At 43.7% G+C, this 20,956-nt stretch overlaps 1 protein-coding gene across 2 annotated transcripts in view; it reads right to left on the reverse strand.

Annotated features, from left to right (window-relative positions):
- Window positions 1–4,148: 4,148 nt before the first annotated feature.
- Window positions 4,149–20,956, reverse strand: part of UST (uronyl 2-sulfotransferase) — a gene marked incomplete at its 3' end in the record, with an annotated part of 164,963 nt that continues 148,155 nt past the window's right edge. Inside the window, exons 8-9 of one of the 2 annotated variants that reach the window (XM_083829999.1) lie at window positions 10,074–10,353; window positions 4,149–4,212 (exon numbers count right to left, since the gene is read on the reverse strand). In XM_083829999.1, coding sequence (XP_083686125.1) covers window positions 4,149–4,212; window positions 10,074–10,353 — 344 coding nt within the window. Of the gene's footprint in view, window positions 4,213–6,706; window positions 10,354–20,956 lie in introns of those variants that run through there. The other variant, XM_083830000.1, reaches the window with a different exon arrangement.

Raw genomic sequence — 20,956 nt, forward strand, 5'->3', positions numbered from 1 at the left:
TTCCCCCCATCCCATTACAGAAGATATTTTCCCCAAAACAAGATGCTGGGCTGGGGGGAGGTGACATAAACATGCAGCCTGTGACAGCTCGGGCTGCGCCTGGTGCTCTGACGTCCTCCAGGTACGGGAGCAAGGGGCTGCAGCAGCAGGAGGGAGGTAAAAACCTCCCCAGAGAAAAGTGAATCGGCCCGGAGGCTCCCTAGGCTTTAGCACTTTGTTTTGGAGAAGCAGAGGGCACGGGGTTGGGACTAAGAGGTGAGAGAAAACCTTTAAACAAAGCTGATATTGGCCGGTTGCTAGAATAAAGCTTGAAACAATGCAATAGGCGGCCTTGCTTCCTTTTATAAATGTGCGGTATCAGTTTGCACCAGCAGTGGCCTTTGCTGAAGGGAGCTGAATGAAGAAACGCCCGTCTCTGCTCCACTTCCCTCAGGCTGGCTCCAGGACATGAAAGCTGGTGAGGTTTTTTAAGTAGCATCACCGGGACCCATCACTACTTCTGGACCGGGGCTGAATTCTTTCCCTGCTGCTCTGTGCTCCTGACTTTTATCAGGCGAAGGCTTTTCATGAAGTGTGCCTACAGCAGCAGCAGCATGGAGAGTGGAGCCAGAGAGGCTGCGACTGCCTTTCTGTGAGCTCTGGTATGGATGCCCAGCCCTTTAACACCTGCCTGGGGAGTATCTTCCCTCGGTGCCCTTTGCACAGAGCCCTGCTCCTTCCACCTCACCCAGCAACCCAACACGTGCTCACTGCCTCACCGCAGTGCTACACAGGGACACATCGCTACGTGTGCCAGCCCCGTTTTTGTTCCACTCGATTTTTTCAGGCTGCAGCGCCCTTTGTGGAGGCACCTCCGTGCCAGCTCCATTGGCCCTGGTCAAACAGCAGTAACCATTACACAGTCTCCCAGCCTGAAGCAACAGCTAATGCAGTGCTTCCCCAGGGGTGAGCTACCCAGCCCCAGTAGCTTCCAGTGCAGTTTTTGGGGTTTGTTCATGCCATTTCTATTCTTAAATGCAAACAGGAATGATGAGTAAGTAATAGTTTTCAACTTATTGGGCTAAAGCAAACTGCTTTTGGAGGTACAGGCTGGAAAAATAATGGATACTTTGGTTTTGTTGGGCTTTTTTTTTTTTATAAGAGGCTGTTTCATCTAAACTGAAATGACTAGCAAGCGCTGGAGGGGAGGGAAGAAAGAAAAGCTAGCAACACGCCAAGGATCGAGGCATGTAACCTGGTCCTTCTCAGCAAGAGGCTCCCACAGCTTAACCTGCACTCGCCCTCCTCTTGCATAAGGATTCTTCTGCATAAAAAAGGATTTTTTTTGGCTCATTACAGATGCTGGAAAAGGGAGGTGGAAGCCTTGGGCAAACCAGGTGGTTTGGAGCTCCTCAGGGCACTTGCTGCTGGAGCCAGTGGGAGCAGAGGGGCAAGTTTTCTGCTCTCTCTGAACGAGGCCCTGGCTTCGGAGGCTGCGTGTAAATAAAGCAACCACTGAAAAGCATCTGAGCCTGCGAAGCCAGGCTCTACCACAGCTATTGTGATCCGCGTTATTCAGGAATTCTACAAAACGGCACCAATCCTAATAAAAGTTTTGCAGAGTAGATAAATACTACGCTCCAGCCCTTGCAGCGAGGGAGAGGGAAAGCTTTAAGCAATTAGGCCAGGCCACACAGCGATTCGGCAGCCGGCCGGGCTGCCAGCTGCGCGGGGCTCCCGAGGCAGCCGTGCCTCTGCGTGCTCCTCTGTGCCTGGGACAGCAGTGTGACCCACACTGCGACCCACAGCGTGACCCACATCGCAGCCTGGGGAGGGGTACTGCAGGACCACATGCATTTTTTAGGGAAGAAAGGGTCTGACCTTGCTCACCTTAGCGAGGAGAAGCAGCTCACCTAAAAGATGCAGGCTGGGAGTTAAATGTGTTTTCCCTGTTTGCTCTCCCCCTGGACTTTCTGGATTGCTCTGGTAAGGTTTCCTATGTATTTTGCACTTTTCTATCTGTTTTGCAGGGAAGTTAGAAGCTCTTAGCTTTGGTCAGAGCTGGTCTTGGCCAAGGTTTTGCTGCTGCCTCTGTTCCTTTTCCTATGATGAGAACAGAGAAACTGGGCTGTTCTTGTCTTCCTCACAGGAGCTGGCTGCTATTGCACTCTACCTATGCTGTACAGAAACGCTTTAGGCCCCTTTGGCGTTACTGGTACATGCACATGCGGGATCGGAGCAAGCTTCAGAAAAGCCTCCTTCCCCCAGGCAGAAAGAGGACATTTGCTTTCCTGTCAGAGAAGCAAAAGCTTTTCCTTTGTCTCAGAAGACATTGTTTTGGAAAATCAGAGCTGACTACATCATAATTCCATCCCCTTCTCCCAGTTTTTGAGTGATAAGACATGCACGATGCTGCTTGACACTGTGATATTTATAAGACAAAGTAGAGGTCAAATTTGCTGAATGGTTTCCAAATTCCAGTGAGGTTTATCACAAAGAGCCCCATGCACGGACCGAAGTGGCGTGACTGACAAGGCCAGGATTGTGGAGTCACTCAAAAGCCCAGTTTCCAGCCAGCACTGATGGGCCACATCACGTTCACTGGGGCAAAACCTGCTGGAAAGTTTCAGCTATGTGGAGAATTTGGGGAGTTTTCACAGCGAAGTTTCTGGACAAGAAACCCCATTGTGAGGAGCTCAGTTTCATGCTCTGAGGAGCAGTGCTGTCCTCCATCTGCACGCTCCTGCCTGGGCCTGGAGAGGAACAGCCCGGAGCTCAGCCCCCATGCGGCGGGCAGGCAGGAGGCTGCTGTCCTTGCTGGATGCCTCCAGCCTCCCTGGAAGAGAGGCGCTGCCGGGCTCCGCTTGCCAGCTTTCTGTCCCGAGAAGTGCGGGAAGAAAGGTTTTTCCCACAGCAAGTGCTGACAGGACTAGCACAGAGTTGTCCAAAGGAGATTTGGCAGAAATGCCCACCAGCTAGCTACAGCGAAGAAACTGGCTCCGTCTCCCTCTCTCCCCTCAGACACTGGCCTCCAGGGCTGCTGCGGACCAAGAGCCTGTTCTTGTGTCTGAGGCCTGACGCCGCTGAGACTTTTTTGCACCCTGGTGCTCTCACCTGCCAGCGCATTTCAGCCTCCCGGCCCCAAGCCAAAGGGGGCGGATTTGGCATTGCTAAGCCTCAGTTATTTCAACAGAGGCAGGCCATGACTAGCCCCAGTACTCAGAGCAGAAACGGGAGCAGGGGTGAAGCTGACACCTCCAGGGTGGGCTCAACCTCAACATCTTTGCCCCGGTATCAAAGTTTAGGCCAAGGCTCAGCAGCTCTCGCTCCTCCACAAAGCACTCAGACAGAGGGGCTGGGATTACGTCCAGGCTTGTTCACTCTCCCTGAAGATGCTCCCAGAAGACACAGGCAAAGCTCCAACAACGCGCTCTGCTGAGGCACCGTGGTAAGGCAGGGAGGAGATGAGGGAAAGCGCCGTGCCTGTCAGCTGAGAGGCATATGCCTTGCCTGGCAGCTGGAGAAGCTGTCTTGCCTGGGGATACTCCACGCCAAACCAACGGCACGATGGGCAGAGTGGGGGCTGTCCTTTCACTCTGTGCTGGTGTTGGTTGCTGAGCAGGAAGGCATCGCACCATGGTCTGGGCTTCTAAGCGCTATTGGAAACAGAAGGAAAAATTGGTTTAGACTACGTATGCAAACAGATTTGATGACTTTTCAGGTAGGCTACTTTTCAGGAGAAAAAGTGACCATACTCTTGCAAATGGTTAAATTTGCAAGATGTGACTTCATCCACCCATCCATCCCCGTATCTTTCCCTATTACTGCAGGATTGCCTTTCACAAATATAAAACTGATGTATAGCCACTCCATTTCTACAGGTGTCTGTTGTGTAACCAAGTAAGATAGGAAATAACTTTTGTCCCCAAAGGACATAAAAGATCTGATGAATGGCTAAAAAGTCATTCCTATTTGGGCTGTTACCTGAAAAGTTTGGAAGTTTCAAGGAAAAGATAAAGGGAACTAAAAATTTTCACATAACTTGTTTTGTCTTCTTATATCTAGGGCCAGTGTTAGAGCAGGAAAGAAGGGTAAAGGGTTAAGACACTTGACTAAATTGTAATCGGTGTCTTCTTCACAACCGTGCTGTGCAACGTTGGGAATATCACTTACCCACTTGCTGTATCCGTTCCCAGTGTATGAAATGGGGATAACAGCACTTCTTTACCTCCACTGTGGATCAAAAGGATAAAGGTATTAATCATTTTCCAAGACGCTCAGGCAATATTGTTAGTGCAGAAGTACCCTACACAGACTGACTTTGGGAAATATACCAAAGCCTATGGTTTGTTCAAATGCAAAACAAATGGAGAAAGCAAAAATAAGAAAGGCTTGCAGCTCTTCAGGGAGGCATGGGTGCCTCATTGTCACTTCTTCAGCAAATCTCTTCAGTGTGATCTTATGAATCTTGTCTTCTTTGGGGAATCAGGGAAGAGACTAGCAACTGTGTAGTTGGTCTCCCCTTCCTCCTTCCCTTCCTGAGTTTACTACCACACAAGCCAGACTGGAGGTGCCCAAAGGAGAAATCCCGATGTGCCATGGGAAGCCGTGCTCTGGACTTTCTCTCTTGCATCTGGCATGGGCTGGAACAGCCTCTGTTTCTTTCCTGCACCTGATCTGGAGACGATCATGAGTTCAAAACTGGGAGATGTCATTGGCCTTTGCTATCTGACTCCACTCCCACGAGCCCTGAGGTTATCTACAGTCTCCTGCATTGTCCTGGCATCTGAAAACTGTGGCAGTGCCTTCCTTTGTGGCACTGTACCTGAGTATTACGCAGCTTGCTAGCAGCACTGCTGCACTTATCAGCTTATCAGCAGCACTCAGCCTGGAGAGAGGGGTGCTGAAGGATCAAACCCTTGTATCAGATCAGCTCCTGCACATCAGATACATGTACAGGCTGTGTGCTCTGCCAAGCTTTTTAGGTAGGGTAGCAATCTGGAAGTGCATGGGAAAAGCTGAGAGTGCTAACTAAATACAAGCACATATGAAGCAGCATTTTATTTTAAACCATGGTCTCAAGTTCTCCAGATGAGCCAAAGACAAAATGAGAGTGAATTTGTGTAACACTTCTGCTGGATGCTCTGTGTCATCCTAGTGTTTAGACCACCGTACTTAACAGCATTGCCTCCATGTACTCCTGCTTTTCACAGCACTAATTCCCCCCCAGTCTAGCAGATTTCTTTGACATTCTCCTTTCTGCCCATCTGATACGAGGAAGGGAACTGAAGGATGGTGAAAGTCTGAATAAAACACACTCCTACCATGCCTCGCTGACACCAGTGTTATTACTTACCCTTACATGACAGCTAAATTCGTCCACAATCAGTTAAATGCAAAAACAGACTTGCATTCTTCCTTTATGTACTCAGAAAAGGAAATCCACATGTTTATATTCAAAATCCACATCCAAATATACCATTGGTGAGATCTTACCATTTTCCAGCATCTGAAAGGCCGAATACATGTTTGCAGAAAATCCCCCCCCCCTTTCCCAACCCGCTGTTGCCCCCGGAGCAACCTTCCACCCCGCCTCCAGGCTCCCGAAGTGTGGCAGCCCCACGCACTCTGCCACGACACGACTGCTGTGGCATGCATGGACAAACTGAAGAAAAGATACGAGAGTTTTTCAGTTGGAAGTGAGACATTAGCAGCTGATTTATGCTGGCTGAGGAGCTGAGATGTAGCTTTCAACCTTCAGCACAAGATCCCTTCCATCTATGCCTAACCTTTTGCCTTTTTTCTCCGGTGTCTGTTTGTCACCAAGCTGTCTTCCAGCACACTTCACCTCCGCGCATCTAAGCCGAGCCTAATTCTGCAAACTCTCCCTTGGGACACTACACTGTAACAACAGAAGTGGTCCCAGCAACGCCACTGGGCAGGCATTTTCAAGCATCTTACCAGATGCTCTTCATTTTTCACATGGAGTCTGGTTATAGAGGTCTATACATAACAAGGCTCAGTTCTTTTTTTCTGGTCTTGGCTCATGCGAGCAGATTGATCGACATTGTTTTATATATTTGCTCAAATCTTTGCAATAAAGGCTGAAACCTTAAAAATAAAACAAAGAATGGTGCAGTATTGTATTACAGTCTCGTTGCTCTCAAAAATGCTGCTGCTGTCGTTTTAGGCTATGGTCTACTGTCACAGATGTTCCCTTTCTTAAAATGGAGGAAAAGTTCAGAGCACCATCACCCTTAACTTGGAATTACAGAGCTTTATTTTTTAATAAGATGGGGAGTTCTGTTCTCTGGCAGACCATGCATTTTCATTTGATAAAGAGGGTCTATGTTGGCATGCAGTGTGGTTTCCTTTGTTAGGCAAAAAATGTACCTTTATATTGAATATTTGTCTTTATTACATCAAATATTGAAAGGAGGACGAGTTCAATGGCTGACATCCACAGATGTGTTCTCCAGTGTTTTAAATTTGTAATTTTGTTTTGTGTCTTTATGACACTATGTACCGGTGGTAAAGAATCATTTACAAATTGAAATACCTCAAATATACCACTGACTTTACGTACCTTGAGTTCTGCTGAGCTACTTCTCTGGGTAAGTAGAGAACACTTTAGATACTCTGATTTAGCCATACACCATCAGAACAATTTATGTGGAAGAGAGGTGAATTAAACAGGAACAAAGAAATGCACCATTTGTCACCGTCATTGAAACTTAAAACTAAGATTTATTTTTTTTTTCCAGAATGCTGCATTTTAACAATGGTTGATTCTTTAGTGTGAAAGCACTGATGTTTTGCTTACATTATAACATTGATTTGGACTTCTGGAGCTTTTCAGCCTGGCCATCAAATACCACGTCTAGTAAAATGCTGTGTATGGGAACCAAGCTGTTTCCCTTCTACATAAAACTTCTTTCTAATTAAGCAGCCATAAGGCAGATGACACAAGGTATTTCGGGGAACTTACTGCATGTATCTCAGGTGAGCAAAATAATTCTGCTTTCAATCTCACACCTCCAGGCGGTTCTGGACACAGAAAATAACCCAGGAACAACCTGCCCCAACCTCTCTGCTGAAGTTTGACCTTTAGATAATAAACTGTGCCGTATAAAATCCTGTTCCGCCTGGTGCCATTCCGACATGTCCCCATAGCCAGTACACCCAGGCAAGAAAACTAGTGTAAGCAATTAGATTATAGTGCTATGAAGAAATGTACAAGTTTTATTTTTAAACATGGCTGGGCTGAAAAATATTCGTATGGCTTATTTATCTTTCAGGAGATGGTAGTGAATAAGTTAAAGAATATTTCATCCCAAAACATACGCTGCTTTCATTGATAGCTAAGCTAATGTACACATAAGTTTTCTTATTTTCAGAAATGTCAAGCATCCACCTTTTTCCCCCACAAAGATTTACAAGTACATGCATGGCACTTCCTCCAAAGCTGTCGTGGGCTAAAGGCTTAAAAACAATGTTTTTTTTTTTCTTTTCTTGAATAAGAAAAATTCATCAGACCAAAATATAATCATTTAAATCAACTTCTTCCTGAGAAACTTAGAATTTGGAATGTGCTGAAAAGTTTCAATAAATAAGTCAAAGATTAACCAGCTTAAAACGTACCTTTTAACAATTACGTAAAATATATTTAATGACAGACAAATAAGCTGTAGGACCAGGAATCTTAGATGCTATGTGCCAGATAAATTTATGAAGTACCATTTGAGGAGGAGAGGCCAGGTTGATTGTTAAGAAAAATACAACAACGTTAAAACCTAGCAAGTAAATTGTTTAACAGTTTTTGTATTTGGGTTACAAGTAGTGATGGCTGAAGATACCATTAAATAAACAGATAAAAATAGACTTTACAGTAAGCGGCAGTGAACTTGCAGGAAGGGTGAATGTGTTAAGTGACTGATTATTCTGTTACAATGTTGGCAAAAAGGATTCAAACAGAACTTCTGAAAGGTGAGAATATTAATTTTCTTTCCAAAATATAACAATTCCACAGTGTGTAAACTAATCATTACTCTTTCAATGTAATTTCATAGAAACCACTTAAAATATACAATGCAGCAGATTCATATTTTAGCTAACATGTTAGTTGTTATCTGTGCCATTTTCAACTTTCTTTAATGCGCTCCCTCATGGCAGCGCATTGCTACCACCAACCTGGGATGTTAATCATGAGAACAGTCTTCTACGTAGCATTTTCTGTAAATAAACATCTTGTTTTAACACGATTACAATTCTTTATTCTTGTTCTCTGCATGTAGGTACGGTAAAGACTGACTGCTGATGAAGACAGGCCATAATGGGTATTGGCTCTCAGCAGGCTCAGGGCAGAGGAAGCCCTTGAAAAGCACATTCGAGCTTAGCCTGAGTTCATGTGCCTCGTCCATCACAAAATAACTTTTGCTGTTAGTTCAAACTGAAGGATTACCTTGCAGACAGCAGGCGTGCTGCTGAGACAGCCGCAGGATAGGAAGCCAACAGTGCCTGGGAGATGTTTGAGAGGGCACGAGCTGGACACAGGTGCTTTACTCCAGAAGTGTTACTCATGATGCAGTTCTTCAGCTGTGCTCTGGGACAGGAATTTATTACTATTATCCTCTACTGGTTTAGTTTCCTCTGGGCCTAAGGGTGCACAAGAGGCCAAGGCCTCACTGAGAACCCCTAGGTCCCCCTGTTCTGCTGTGGAGCAGGGTGGCTCTGCCCATTGCTGTGTGCAGGTCTGTTGGTTCTGCACCTGCAGCCCAGGCAGTTCATCACTGGGAACCCCAGGGACACCTGCCTTAAAGACAACAGCGTGTTGCATATGGGAGCTATTCCTACTTCTCCTCCCAGCCAACACTACTCCACTTCACAGTGTTTGCTGCTAATACTTGCAGTGATCAGCAAGGGCAGGCTTGCACAGTGCCTCTCTTAACAATGCGTCGTTGAACTGGCTTTGGTTTTACAGAGCATAGCTTTTTCTTTTCTTTGTTTTATCATTCTGAAGTATTTCAACTAGAGAAGTGGAGTGTCTCCATACTGTTAATTTTACTTCTAGTCATACTAATAGCAGATGTCTGCTGTTTGCACTGTTGTGGCAGCTGTGCTGTGCTTCAGACACGAACAATTAAATTCTGTGATCACAGAAACATTGTTTATGTTGAATCGGAGCTCCATACCATTTAAGTTTTTTCATTGAGTGACTTTTTCTGTATCTCTTTGGATTTCTGATCCATAATAAAAATACAAATCTACAAATACTCTCCCTGAACATAAAAAACACACTGCACCTTTCCTTCAGAGTCTAATAGAAACGTACTCAGCTGCAAGAAGCAAAACTCTGCAGTTTGCATAACCCTGCCCCACAGACTCTTCATTCTTGCAATTCACTGACCTGGTAACTTTTTCCGCTCTATGAACTAGAAGGGCTTACCAAAAACATCTAGTTCCTGTAACTTGCCTTATGACCAGCCGCATTAATTTGCCAGAATAGTAGACTTGCTCCTCCCACACTGAGCAATTCAGAAGCCATTATCTAACCCACTCTTGAGCCTGTTATCCTTGGATGTGCACACACGGCAAAGGCTCTGACTGCATCACTGGAATACCAGTGCTCTCTGGGCAGAGAGAGGCACTCTTCCCAAATGGCTCACTGACTCCTCATTTCCGTAGTTAATGCCGCAGTATTATGCAATGAAGACTTGTTTCTGGAGAAAGAGAGAGATGAGAATCTGTAAAATTCACCTTGAAATACTGCCTAATCTACTCTTTTATGTTTTGCAGATGCCCAGGGGACTGTTGTGTACTCCAAAAGTTATTTTGTGATAGACAGTAGATACTTCTCTCTTGAAATATGCTATAGCAAGGAATCTATGGAGCCAGCACAGTACAGTAACATCAAACCCACAAAATCAGGCACCTCCCGATTGCCCCGACATGTGGGAACGTTCTGTTTCGTTCTGTTTTAAATGCTGCTGCGCATTAACTCAGTTCCTTAAAGAATTACTTTAATAATAATTAAAAAATCTTAAGAAAGCTGGAGGGGTAACCAGAAGAGAAAGGATAGCTCTTCCATCCATCACCTTTTATAGATATCCTCTAGCCACTTTTCATCATCTTCTTCCTCATCGTCTATTGGTTCTTCTGTTTCCAGGGGAGAAGGAATGAAGAACTCGGGTCTGGGACGTGGTTTCCTGATATGAGACTTCAGTCCAAACTTGCGCTTTAGCAGGTGGAACTGTTCTTTGACATAGTAATAAAACTCATATTCATATCTCATGCGTTGGTAGAGGATCTGTATTGCTTCTGGAGAGGGGACGGTCTTTTTCACTGTCACAGTCAGATTGCCAAGTTTCCTATGTTCTGTAAAGAAAATAAGCCACATGGTGGGTACTGATTAATGAGACCACCTAAACTTTTTTTTTTCGTTAACATTAAGACTTGACTGTACTGCATTACTGGCACAAATGACCTAAATCTGCCTCCTTAATAACGTAAATACTCTTAGTGATTTGAAGTTAGACTTGTATGTTTAAATATGGCTAGTTCATGCATAGTATTTGGCATTGCAGATAGTCGTTGAGGACCTTAACAGGCAATGGTTATCTGCAAATACAAATCGGGTCACACCAATTATGAGCAAAAACTACATTTAGGGAAATACACATAGTACCTAATTGTGTGCTAATCTTGCTTAGCTTTGGAGATTTTTCCTGATGCATGTGAAATATATATCCGACACACAGCTGAGCTGAACTAATCATTTACTTCCCATGTGACATAGTATGTAGTGTTGCAGTTGTGCTTTATTACTGTTCAAACCTAAGCAGATATGTATCAATCTGAATCCATCTCAGGCTAGCACCGTTGCATCAATAGATGACACCTCAAGACTGAATGCGCCTGTTGACTTTGTCATCTTGATGTACATATTAATTACACTAGTCCATCTTCCTGTTGTGTCCTGGGACTGGAAGATTTCAGTATGTTTCTCTTCACCTGATAACTTTTGCATTGCTTAACTGAAATAAAACACAATTACTGCTGATAAAGATTTAGCAAAAGTACTGTATTGCCTCTCTCTTTGCCTCCTCTATCAATAGATTAGTCTAACATTGGAGATTAATTTATTTGAATAAGGTGCAAAGTAAACCACTTCAAGCATCCATTTCGCTGTTTTCTACCAGATGGCAACAGGCTGCTGGACTATCCCAAGTATTTTCTTCTTCTCCAATACAGAAATGTAACTGAAGGTCAACTGCGAAGAAGAGAACAATAACCTCTGGGAGTACTGACCCCCCTACTACAACTGTCTTATGGAGAAGTGGAGATGAATGTTACAGTGATGAAGCAGTAGACTCCGTAATTAATCAGGTTTTCTGAAACCTCAGTGCTCCAATCCAGCAAAGTTCATGTGTTACTTTTACGTGAAGTGACACCCATAGAAATGATCCTAATAGCCTTAGAATACCCCTTGGTCCAGACAAGGCAAGATGAATGGGACTTGCCATGTAAGCAAAGAGCAAGACAGCAAGACACAAGACAGCAAGTGCTGCTGGGCTGGAAATTCTCCTATTCTTTTGGCTTTATCATGTGAACACGTCTGGTGCAGAAGAAAAAAATTTTATCCGAAAGAGGTATTTTCCCTCTCATTTTTGATCACCAGTTATAGCACAGTAATTTGTAATGGATATGATACAAAAAGAGAACAGGTTGACTAGCCTACCAAACTTAACGTTGTTATAAATCACAAAAAAAATTATTTAAACATTGATTTTATTTTGCATCTGTACTTTTAATTCCTCTAAAGGAATAATGGTTTTAATTATTTGCTGACAATTAAAACATGCTGTTCTGTAACTAAATGGAGCTTTTACACCAAACTTCATAGTTTTTAACACTGAGATATCTTTACTCATATATCTAAATAATTAACCAGCTTATTGTACTGAGTTTTTGTTCTTTAATTACAACAGTAATGGTGACATGCTCTATACTTACTGACTGTTCACGGTTTGTCAATTTGTATAGTTTTAGTTAGGAGTAAAACTATTAAAATACACAGAAGTTGACTTTAAAAACAATCAAGGGGGTGATCTTTAATATGCTGTCTAGCTAAGAAAAAGCTTAAAGGAAGGCTCATGAAATATTTGCATTTAAAACTGGCATTAGCATAAAAAGCTAACGAATGGGGTCAAGACCTTACTCTCTTCTCCACTGCCTACATCCATAGACTGAAATAGACTAACAAAGGTCTCATGTTTTTAAATTCTTAATCAGTTGTTCACGTTGTCATTGATGGGCATTAGACGAATGCGCTCAAGGGAGGACACTGAACTCAGTCTGTCCTTGAAAGAAAGCAAGAGCTGTCTTATGATGATTTAGCACTTCAAAAAATTCCTCATTCTGGTGCTTAGTTGGTAGCTTCCACCAGCTTTGCAGTCTGGTTTTCTTTACAAACTCAGCAGCAAATATACACTACTAAATATTTCATTTATTAAGTTCAAGCCTTTGTACTGCTTGCCAACTGCATTTTTATTTTACGTAGGTTATTTCTGTTACAGAAAACACCATTTACATCGCTGGAGAAAGCTCTTTATTTATACGGTCCCTCCAGGACTCTAACCGGGAAAAGCCACTTCTTAAGGCACCAGCTCCCTTTGGTGGCTGCTCCTTCCAGCAGAGAGAGGCACTTGTGTTCGGCCCAGGAGTGCTGCCAACGATGACAAGGTGAAAAGAGCTGGGCTGTTTTCTTGGGGGGTGACCAGCACAGGGTGGGACCAGCCAAAGGGTGGCTTACTGGTGCTGTGCCAGGCCGGGAGCAGCCCGCCAGCACCAGCTCGGCCAAGGAGCCAGGTGCTGCATGCCACCCTCGCAGGCAGGCACCGCCGGGGGAGAGCCAGCGAGCAGCTAAATACACTCGAGCTGAATTTGCCTGAGCTTTGCAATTGCAGTAAGCATGAAATAGAGGATTCCTGGATGTATGCAATTATTTTTTGCTCTATGAACGTACCTATGTGCATATATTGATATACACAGACAGACAGAAATGCACATGCTCTGAAAGGAGCAATGTATATTTTCTGTCTCCTTTCAGTTTGCCTCTCAGTGTAACTATTAGAAACTGCAGTGCATAATTAGCTGTGAGATGCTGCTTGTCAGACAGGGCTAGTTGGGACTTCAGGCGTAGCATTTTGATAAAACAAGTTTACTTTTTTTTTTTTTACACTTGAATTTTATTTAGACTGGTTTGTAATCTTAAATAACACTTGTAAGGCTCTTTAATACAAATGTGAATAAAATCATAGAACTGCCCCTTGAAGTCACCTTAACCACTTCTCCTCATCGTATAAGCAAGATGGAAAAATTATGTAGATTTGGCTTAAAGCCAAAATAACAATCTGCATATGCTACATAAACCCAGCTGTCCCACCAAAGGACCCCATTTTATGACCTTTGAGACAGCTAACCATATGGAGGGCAACAAACTACACCATTTACTTTTTAGGGTTATTTTTTTAAACTGTGTTTGCTTTGGCGTTCTTTTAAATTACTAAAAAGAATGTACTATACAGCAACCAAACCTCCCAGTACTGCCTGCTCACGCCTTGAATTAACGTGGTGAAGACTAAATTGATACACAGATATGGGTGAAGAAAATTAAATTCTTCTGGGTTACCAGGTGATTAATATTTACTGTTACTTTCTCCACTTTCACTTCTCCTTTCTTCTTTTTTTAATTAAGAAATCTGACATTACGCACTGCAGTAATCCAAACTGTAGGGGAAGGAGGTTTTTTTTTTTTTTTTTTTTTTTTTTACATTTTGTGGCTTGAAAAACCTTGGATTGCCATATTTAGACAAAACGATCCTAAAGACTACCTCCAAAGAGAATTTATGAGTTGTGCTTTCTCCCGCGAGGTGCGCGCTCCCCAGCTTTACTCCCAGCTAAGCAGAGCTGCGGGGAGTCGAGCGGCCTCGGGGGCCAGGCCAGGCCATGCACACCAGGCCTGGCCAGCTGTGGGTGAGCAGAAGGTGGAAAAACTCTGCCCTGAGCTCTGCTGCTCTAGGACTGAGCGAACACGATGGTTGTCAAAGATAGAGCAAACTCATTTCCTGCAGCTACGCAGGGAGGCCCCCCATCTCAGCCGCACGCAGCTGAGCTGCAGCACATACCTACTTCTCCACGGTTTTAAATGGAAAGAAATGAGTGTCGCTGTGGTTGGACGTGACGTACGAACCACCGAGGGCCTCTGCTTGATGTGCCACTCAAACAATCGGTGCGGTGCTAGAAGAGGACTCTGGTGGCTGTGTGAGGAGTGATCTCCCCTCAGAGTATTTAACTGCAGCTCAGCTGAACATTTTCAGGCACCGCTTTTTCAGACTTAACTTTTTAGCTGGGCTCTTGATGGGCATCAGGGAAATGATGTTTTTGGGAAAGCAGAGGAAATGCCGCTGTGTTTGGCCTTTCCCTCGGGCAGGGCCTGCTCCTGGGCCGGGTGGAGGAGGCAGGCAGGGGCCTGCGGCCCCACCGAGCTGGGGCGGTGCAGACCTCTCCGAGTCACTGGCTGAGGTGACGTGTACTAAAACAAGAAGCTGATGAAAAAAATAGGCAGTAATTTGTCCCACAGTATCTACTAGCTCTGTCTGAAATACACTGAATCCCACTTATAAACCTCCTTATTGCTTGTATGCATTGGGGAGCAGAAACAGAAGTTAGCTCTCTTCCTCTCAGTTAATCTCATTAACAAAATAAGGTGTAACATTTAACAACATTTAGATAAAGATTAAACATTTGTGTGCATACCGAGGACAGTTATGCTAAGCTCACTAGCAATACTTGCTTTGTTTCAGTATTTTTATCTTAATTACTGTGTTTCCTTCATGGCACGAGACAATTCCCAACTCCAGAGGATTAGAAAGAAAACTCTAGCACACTGGCACACAGTAATGGCCCATCTCTTAATTGTCAGGTAGGGATCTCTCTGAAAATACAGCTATCTGGAGGTATGGGAACACTCAAAACTTCACAGACCTTTGGTCCTAGGCAAATCTGATGTCCTTATTATCAAGCAGGGATCTTGGGAGCAAATACACTAGATTGTAATTAGTGCAGACACTGCAAAATGGCTGTCAATGACAACGTCTGAACTAGATGGGACTATCACAGCAGTTCTGTTTCTACTTTGTTACCACTACAATGTATAAGGAAACCTAAGGGAAGAATAATATCGCTGTTAACCTAATATAATTTTATAATTTTATTAACAGTAACATGGACAAGCTGCAGGGAGCTCAGAGAATGATAACCTAGCAGAGAGAAATGGAGGAATGCCAAAAAAGAGATTAGCCAGGAACAGCTCACAGAGGCATTCTGAAAGACACATAATCAAACAATTACTAATGCTGAAGGATATAAACGCCAAGGAGGCAAGGGACAAAAACAGAACAAGGAGGAAAGGGGAAAGGGAAGGAGAAGGGAAAAGGAAAGGGAAAGGGAAAAGGAAAGGGAAAGAGAAAGCAAATATTAATGATAAATGTATGTAATACTTTGGGTCAGTAAGGCTCAAAATAACAAAAGAAACATCTTCCTGTTGTATGCATGTAACGTATATTAGGAATATATCGCAGAGATAAACACTGCACAGGCCTGGCCATGGACTGGACAAAGTAACAGTGGTATGTATCCAACAGTGCTCTGCAATACTGCTTAAGCTATCAAAGGCATCATATCACTATTATGAAACACTTGCCTTACAGCATATTCAACAACACAAATATATATCTTTCTCTATACTTTGTAAACAGCTACCACTCTCTGAGGTCTCTTCTCCAGCTAGGAAGTATTTATCATGAAGTCTCCAACTCTCCTCTTGGAAACTTTTCACAGTATTATGCTGATGTCTCTACCCGTTCAAAGCTGTGGATACAACAATGTGGATTTCCAGCTGCATGGACACCTCAGCTGACTCTCCTGCACATACTGCCTGTGGTGCCGCCCAAGCCTGGAAACGTGCTGTATCTCACACACAATCAGATAACAAATCTCAACAGGATCTTCTGAGAGACTCCTTTTCTTTGGTTCAATTTATGCGTTGCATTCCCAGTTAAGATAAACTAACACAGAAAAAAAAAAAAAGTTGAAAATTAACCCCCATTGGTAGAGTAAAGAGGCAAATTCTTATGAGAATGTGGTCAGGTACTTTTACTGCTGTTTAGCAACTTCTGAGCTGAAACTAGACAGGGTTGGAGGTGCCAAAACCAAAGTCATCTGCAGAGGAAATGCCAGGATTCTCTAGTTCAAGCTGCTGAGAGAATTGCTAGGTTTGCAGTTCATATGAAATTCTGAATATATCTTTTATAGCTGTATAAGTATTACTGAATGAATCCAGTCAACCTGACAATCTGACAAAACCACAATTTAAAAATAGGTTCTTACAGATGATCACTTGTGAACAGTGCTACATAGTAGTTTAGGCAGATACTGCCATTATTACTTTTTTTTTTTTTTCAGAGAGAAGAGAAAGTTGGAGTGATCGAGACAAATTTCAGCTGTGCTCATGAGCAGGAAAAGCTACACCACAGATATGTAACACAGAAAATCTGCAAACAGAAGTACAGCCTGAGACTCGAGCAACTCGAGCGGGCATCTCGTCTTCGTGCTTCAAGTCACAGTAGACTGGTATCTGTGATTTGTGTCCACAAAAAGGAAGCCTTGGAAGAGGCATGCAGTGCAAGCTTACAATGTCTAAGTGGGATGGAGTGAGGTGGAGGTGTCTTTATTTCCATATATAGTATTGATGAGTGCAACTGGCATATAGCATTCAGCTTTGTAACCACATCCTAAATCAGACAGGATACGAAAAGAGCCTCGGAATGAATACCAGGGTTGGAAGGAGGACTTTAGAGAAAGAAGATACATTTGCTCTGTTCAGCTGACCAAAAAAAGATTGAGAGGTGACTTGTTTACAGCATCCACATACTTTCATGGTAAGAAAACTACAGATACTTCAACAGGGTTGGAAGTTGAAGCCAAGAAATATGAACTGGAAATAAAGCACAGTTTTTCAAGTGGTGAAGGTGATTAATCACTAGGAAAAAAAAAAGAATCAGTTGATTAGCCCTCACTTAGTATTTTGGTGTTTTTACATCAGAACTGGATAACTTAACCAATTCCAGTTACTGATCTCTGTGCAGAAGTAGGAGAAATTGTGTGGCTGGTAGCACAGAAAAAGTCAAGCTAAATGATCCAGTGGTCCGTGTAGGACTTTCATAGCTGCAGATTACAAAAGTCTTGCACGTCCCAGCTTCCAAGCCTGTAGCACCACTTCTGAAAGCCTTTTCTGAGTGCTTTTGAGACACCTAAGTGAATGTCATTTTAGGAACACGTTTGAACACCTGATTTGCTACCATTTTCAGTCCTTGGCTGCTCGAAGCCCAGGGGTCTCCGCCCTGCAATATCAGGCCCTGAGCGACTGTGAAATAACAAACACTAGGTTAAAATAAAAGTTTGAGTACATGGTCTTAAAAATTATTAATTCTAAGTGTTGCACCTTCCTTGTGCATACGTATGACTGCTTATTGCTTTATATGAGAATAGCTACTGAAATGAGAAACTAGAGCAAAAATGCTAACTAGAGCTAAAGTAATGGCCAATAATAAAATGCATTGCCAAGGTAAAACCACGACTGACATGGTATAATGGGCCTGGAAGATACACAATACTGTATGCAAGTAGCTATTAAAATGGAGAAAAAAAAGAAGGTGCCAGTTCTCTTCTCCCTTGTGAGAAAGCTGCTGGTTCTAAGAAGATTTTCTCCTGTGTCTGCACACAGACAACTCAAAGTCCTGAAATTGCTTTATTTCTTATTAAAAGTTAAAGAAGGTCAAGAGAAAATTCTCTCTTTTCCCCTTAGGTTCTTTTGTGTATAATGAGCAACTGAAGGCGGCCAGGGGCTGAGGCACTAGTGAAGAAGGAAGAATGCTACAAGAGCAGAAACAACACACTGTTCCTTTCAAGTTCACCCCCTCCTGGCCCACAGCCCGACTGCCTTGGCCAGCCGCCAGGGTATCGGGACAAAGGCTTCCTCCTCTGGCCAAAACCGAGGAAAAGGGCCCGTTGTTTAACACAGGCAGACTTGCTTCAGCAAGAGCAAAACCTAAAAATAAGGGGAATTATATTAACTGAAAGTCCTGAGAGAGAAGAGAAATCTCCTAGTGTGGCTAATGCAATTCTCGCTCCATGCCTTTCCCAAAGAGGGAACGTCTTGACTGTCTACCTCTCTGGCTAGAAGGGAAAGTGAAATGTCTCAACAGGGTTAAAGCCATAAGGCTGCTGCAACAAGAATGCATCTTTCTTCTTTTCAGGAAGCCCCAGGTGTCCCACTACTGCCCTCTACGCCTGCCCTAGTATGCTTACATGAAGAGCAAGTGTCCTCATTCATAAAAAGATAGCAGAAATTTCCATGCTCCAACAGACCCTAAAGATTCTCCCAGATAAGGAAGGCAAGTATTTAGCTATCTAGAGAATTCACAATGACCAAAGCTCCTACTGGATTTCACGAAGTTGTTAAAACATAGTGAAGGTGGATTCACACCTGGGCTTGTTGCCAACTCTGTAACAGAGCCTGCATCCATGGTCTGTGATAGGGAACATGGGACACTCAGGGTTCCCCACAGGCTGAGAGGTCTCCCTCCTCCCCAAAACCTGTGAGGGAGATGCTGTTGCAGAAGTTACACAGAGACATGGTGGTTATCCATGCCACCCTTGCACCTCCTCTTCTGGAGCTCAGTCACAGCCAAGGGCAGAGGACTTGAAAAGGGCAGAAAAAGCTCTAGGTCTGAGACAACCCACTTGACTCTGAGCACTGAAGTGCTTGAGTGATGTGAGCTACTCCAGAGGTTGTATTACAGGATGTAGTGTCTCAGTGAGCTCTTGCAGGAGTCTTCCCCTAGCAATTATTCATGTGTCTGAAAGTTTTCGGAAGCAGGCCCCAGCTCAAGAAGAAGTGTGATTTTCATCTGCTTGGGTTAAAATAAATTAATACAGGACACTTTTCAGTGCTTAGATGCTGTTCAAAGACCATCAGGATTTACACATGAATGTACTTGCTCTGTATTACTAATCTCTATAGATTTTCCTCCTGAAGTGGAGAAATGGCATTTCTGACACATACTTACAAGACCGAGGTCTTTGCAGGAGAAGGCCTCCGTGTACATGCCGTTCATCTGCACCAGCCAGTAGCAGAGACAGGCTCCCCTGCAGCACTTCTCATCTATCTTCAGGCTTGTGTGATCTGTTCCAGCACACCTTGACTGTTCTTGTGCGTCAGCATGAGAGCAACCCATTGAGGAAACAGGGTTTGCTCAGTGATCCCTTTTAATTCAAGTCGCATTTAGCATTACTGTGCTGACAGGGGAAGAGATACATGGGCACATCGTTCTGCCATCCATCACCTTGTTTACAGGAAGTATATTCTCAGTAGCCTTAACTCGATTGCAGGATAAAGGAATTAGCTGAGTATTATGAAAACATGAATCAGAATGGGAGATTTAGATGGTATGAAAAGCCACTACTTCTGCACTTGATCCTGCAAATTGCCTTGAGTCTGTAGTATTTCAATCAGTAGTTTCATTCCAGCATAAGAGAGACTGGCTAGTATCAAAGTTTCCAGGATGACAGCACTTTTTTGATTTAATGACAATACTAGCCATGACATAATGACTACCGTGCTTTAAGGTTATACTGTACAAAACTTTCCTTTGTGCCTAGGAAAACAGGAGAAAAAATGACCTGCTGTCTTCTTTTATTTCTGTATTTCTATATTTTTCTATTTCTATATTCTGTATGTGCATGTAAACATTAACACCTCCAAATGAGTACAAAATGGGACAGAAAACAGGAAGGATGTGACAGAAATTAAGGAGAACGCTTCAAGAAAAATCAGTTTTGAAGAGACAGGTTGCTAAAAAGAACCCTAGAGCTGCAGCAAACCAGGCTTTTGTTGAAGAAGATTGCCATTTTCTACATTGCAATTTTCAAGACCAGTGAAACAGAGGTCCCCAGCATTGCTCGTGAGGCATGCAATGTTAAGAGTTGCATCAAGATAAAGAGAAAACCTCTTGTGGTGGGTCGACCCCAGCCAGCAGCTAAGCACCAACAGCCACTTGCTATCTCCTCCCACCATGGCCCCCACCGTGGGATGAGAGAGAGACCAGGAAGAAAAAAATGAAGAAAACTCCTGGGTGGAGATAAAAACAGTTTACTGGACGGATTAAAAAGTAAAAATAAAAAAGTGATGCAAAGGAAATCCCTCAGCACCTCCCACGGCTAGACTAGTAGTTCAGCTAGTCTCGGAGCAATAGCCCAAACCCCTCTTCTTCCTCCTCTACTCCTGTTGTTGTTGCTGAGTATGAAATTGCATGCTACGGACAATCCCTTTGACCAGTTTGGGTCAGCTGTCCTGTCTGTGTCCCCTCCCAAGCTCTTGCTCATCCCCAGCCTACTGGCTGAGAGGGAAGAGTCAGGAAAAGAGGAGGTCTTGACCCTGTGTGAGCACTGTTCCACAACCACAACGCAACGTTGGTGTGTTATCAGTGCATTTACCCACTAATTCAAAACCCAGCACCACACAGGCTGTTATGAAGAAAGTTAACTTCAACCCAGCCAGCCCCAGAACACCCACTGACACAGGGACATCAGCACTCCTCAGGGAGTCAGCATCATCGGCCATGTCCTGCCATGGACTCAAACATGCATAAAAAAATGTCAGATACAGCATGCATGAGAAGGCAGGAAAATAGCATTATCATCTTCCTGCAGAAACTTAAAGAAAAAAGATATAATGCTAGCACTGGGCTTGAGAAAGCAGGATGGCATAGGGTATGTGGGAGCTGTTCCAAGTGACAGCAGCTCTCTAACAGCTTTGCAAGGCTTGGTAGGCAGAGCCAGGAGAAGTCTATAGGCT

The sequence above is a fragment of the Anser anser genome, assembly GCF_964211835.1.
Source record: "Anser anser genome assembly, chromosome: 3".
NCBI classification, from domain to species: Eukaryota; Metazoa; Chordata; class Aves; order Anseriformes; family Anatidae; genus Anser; species Anser anser.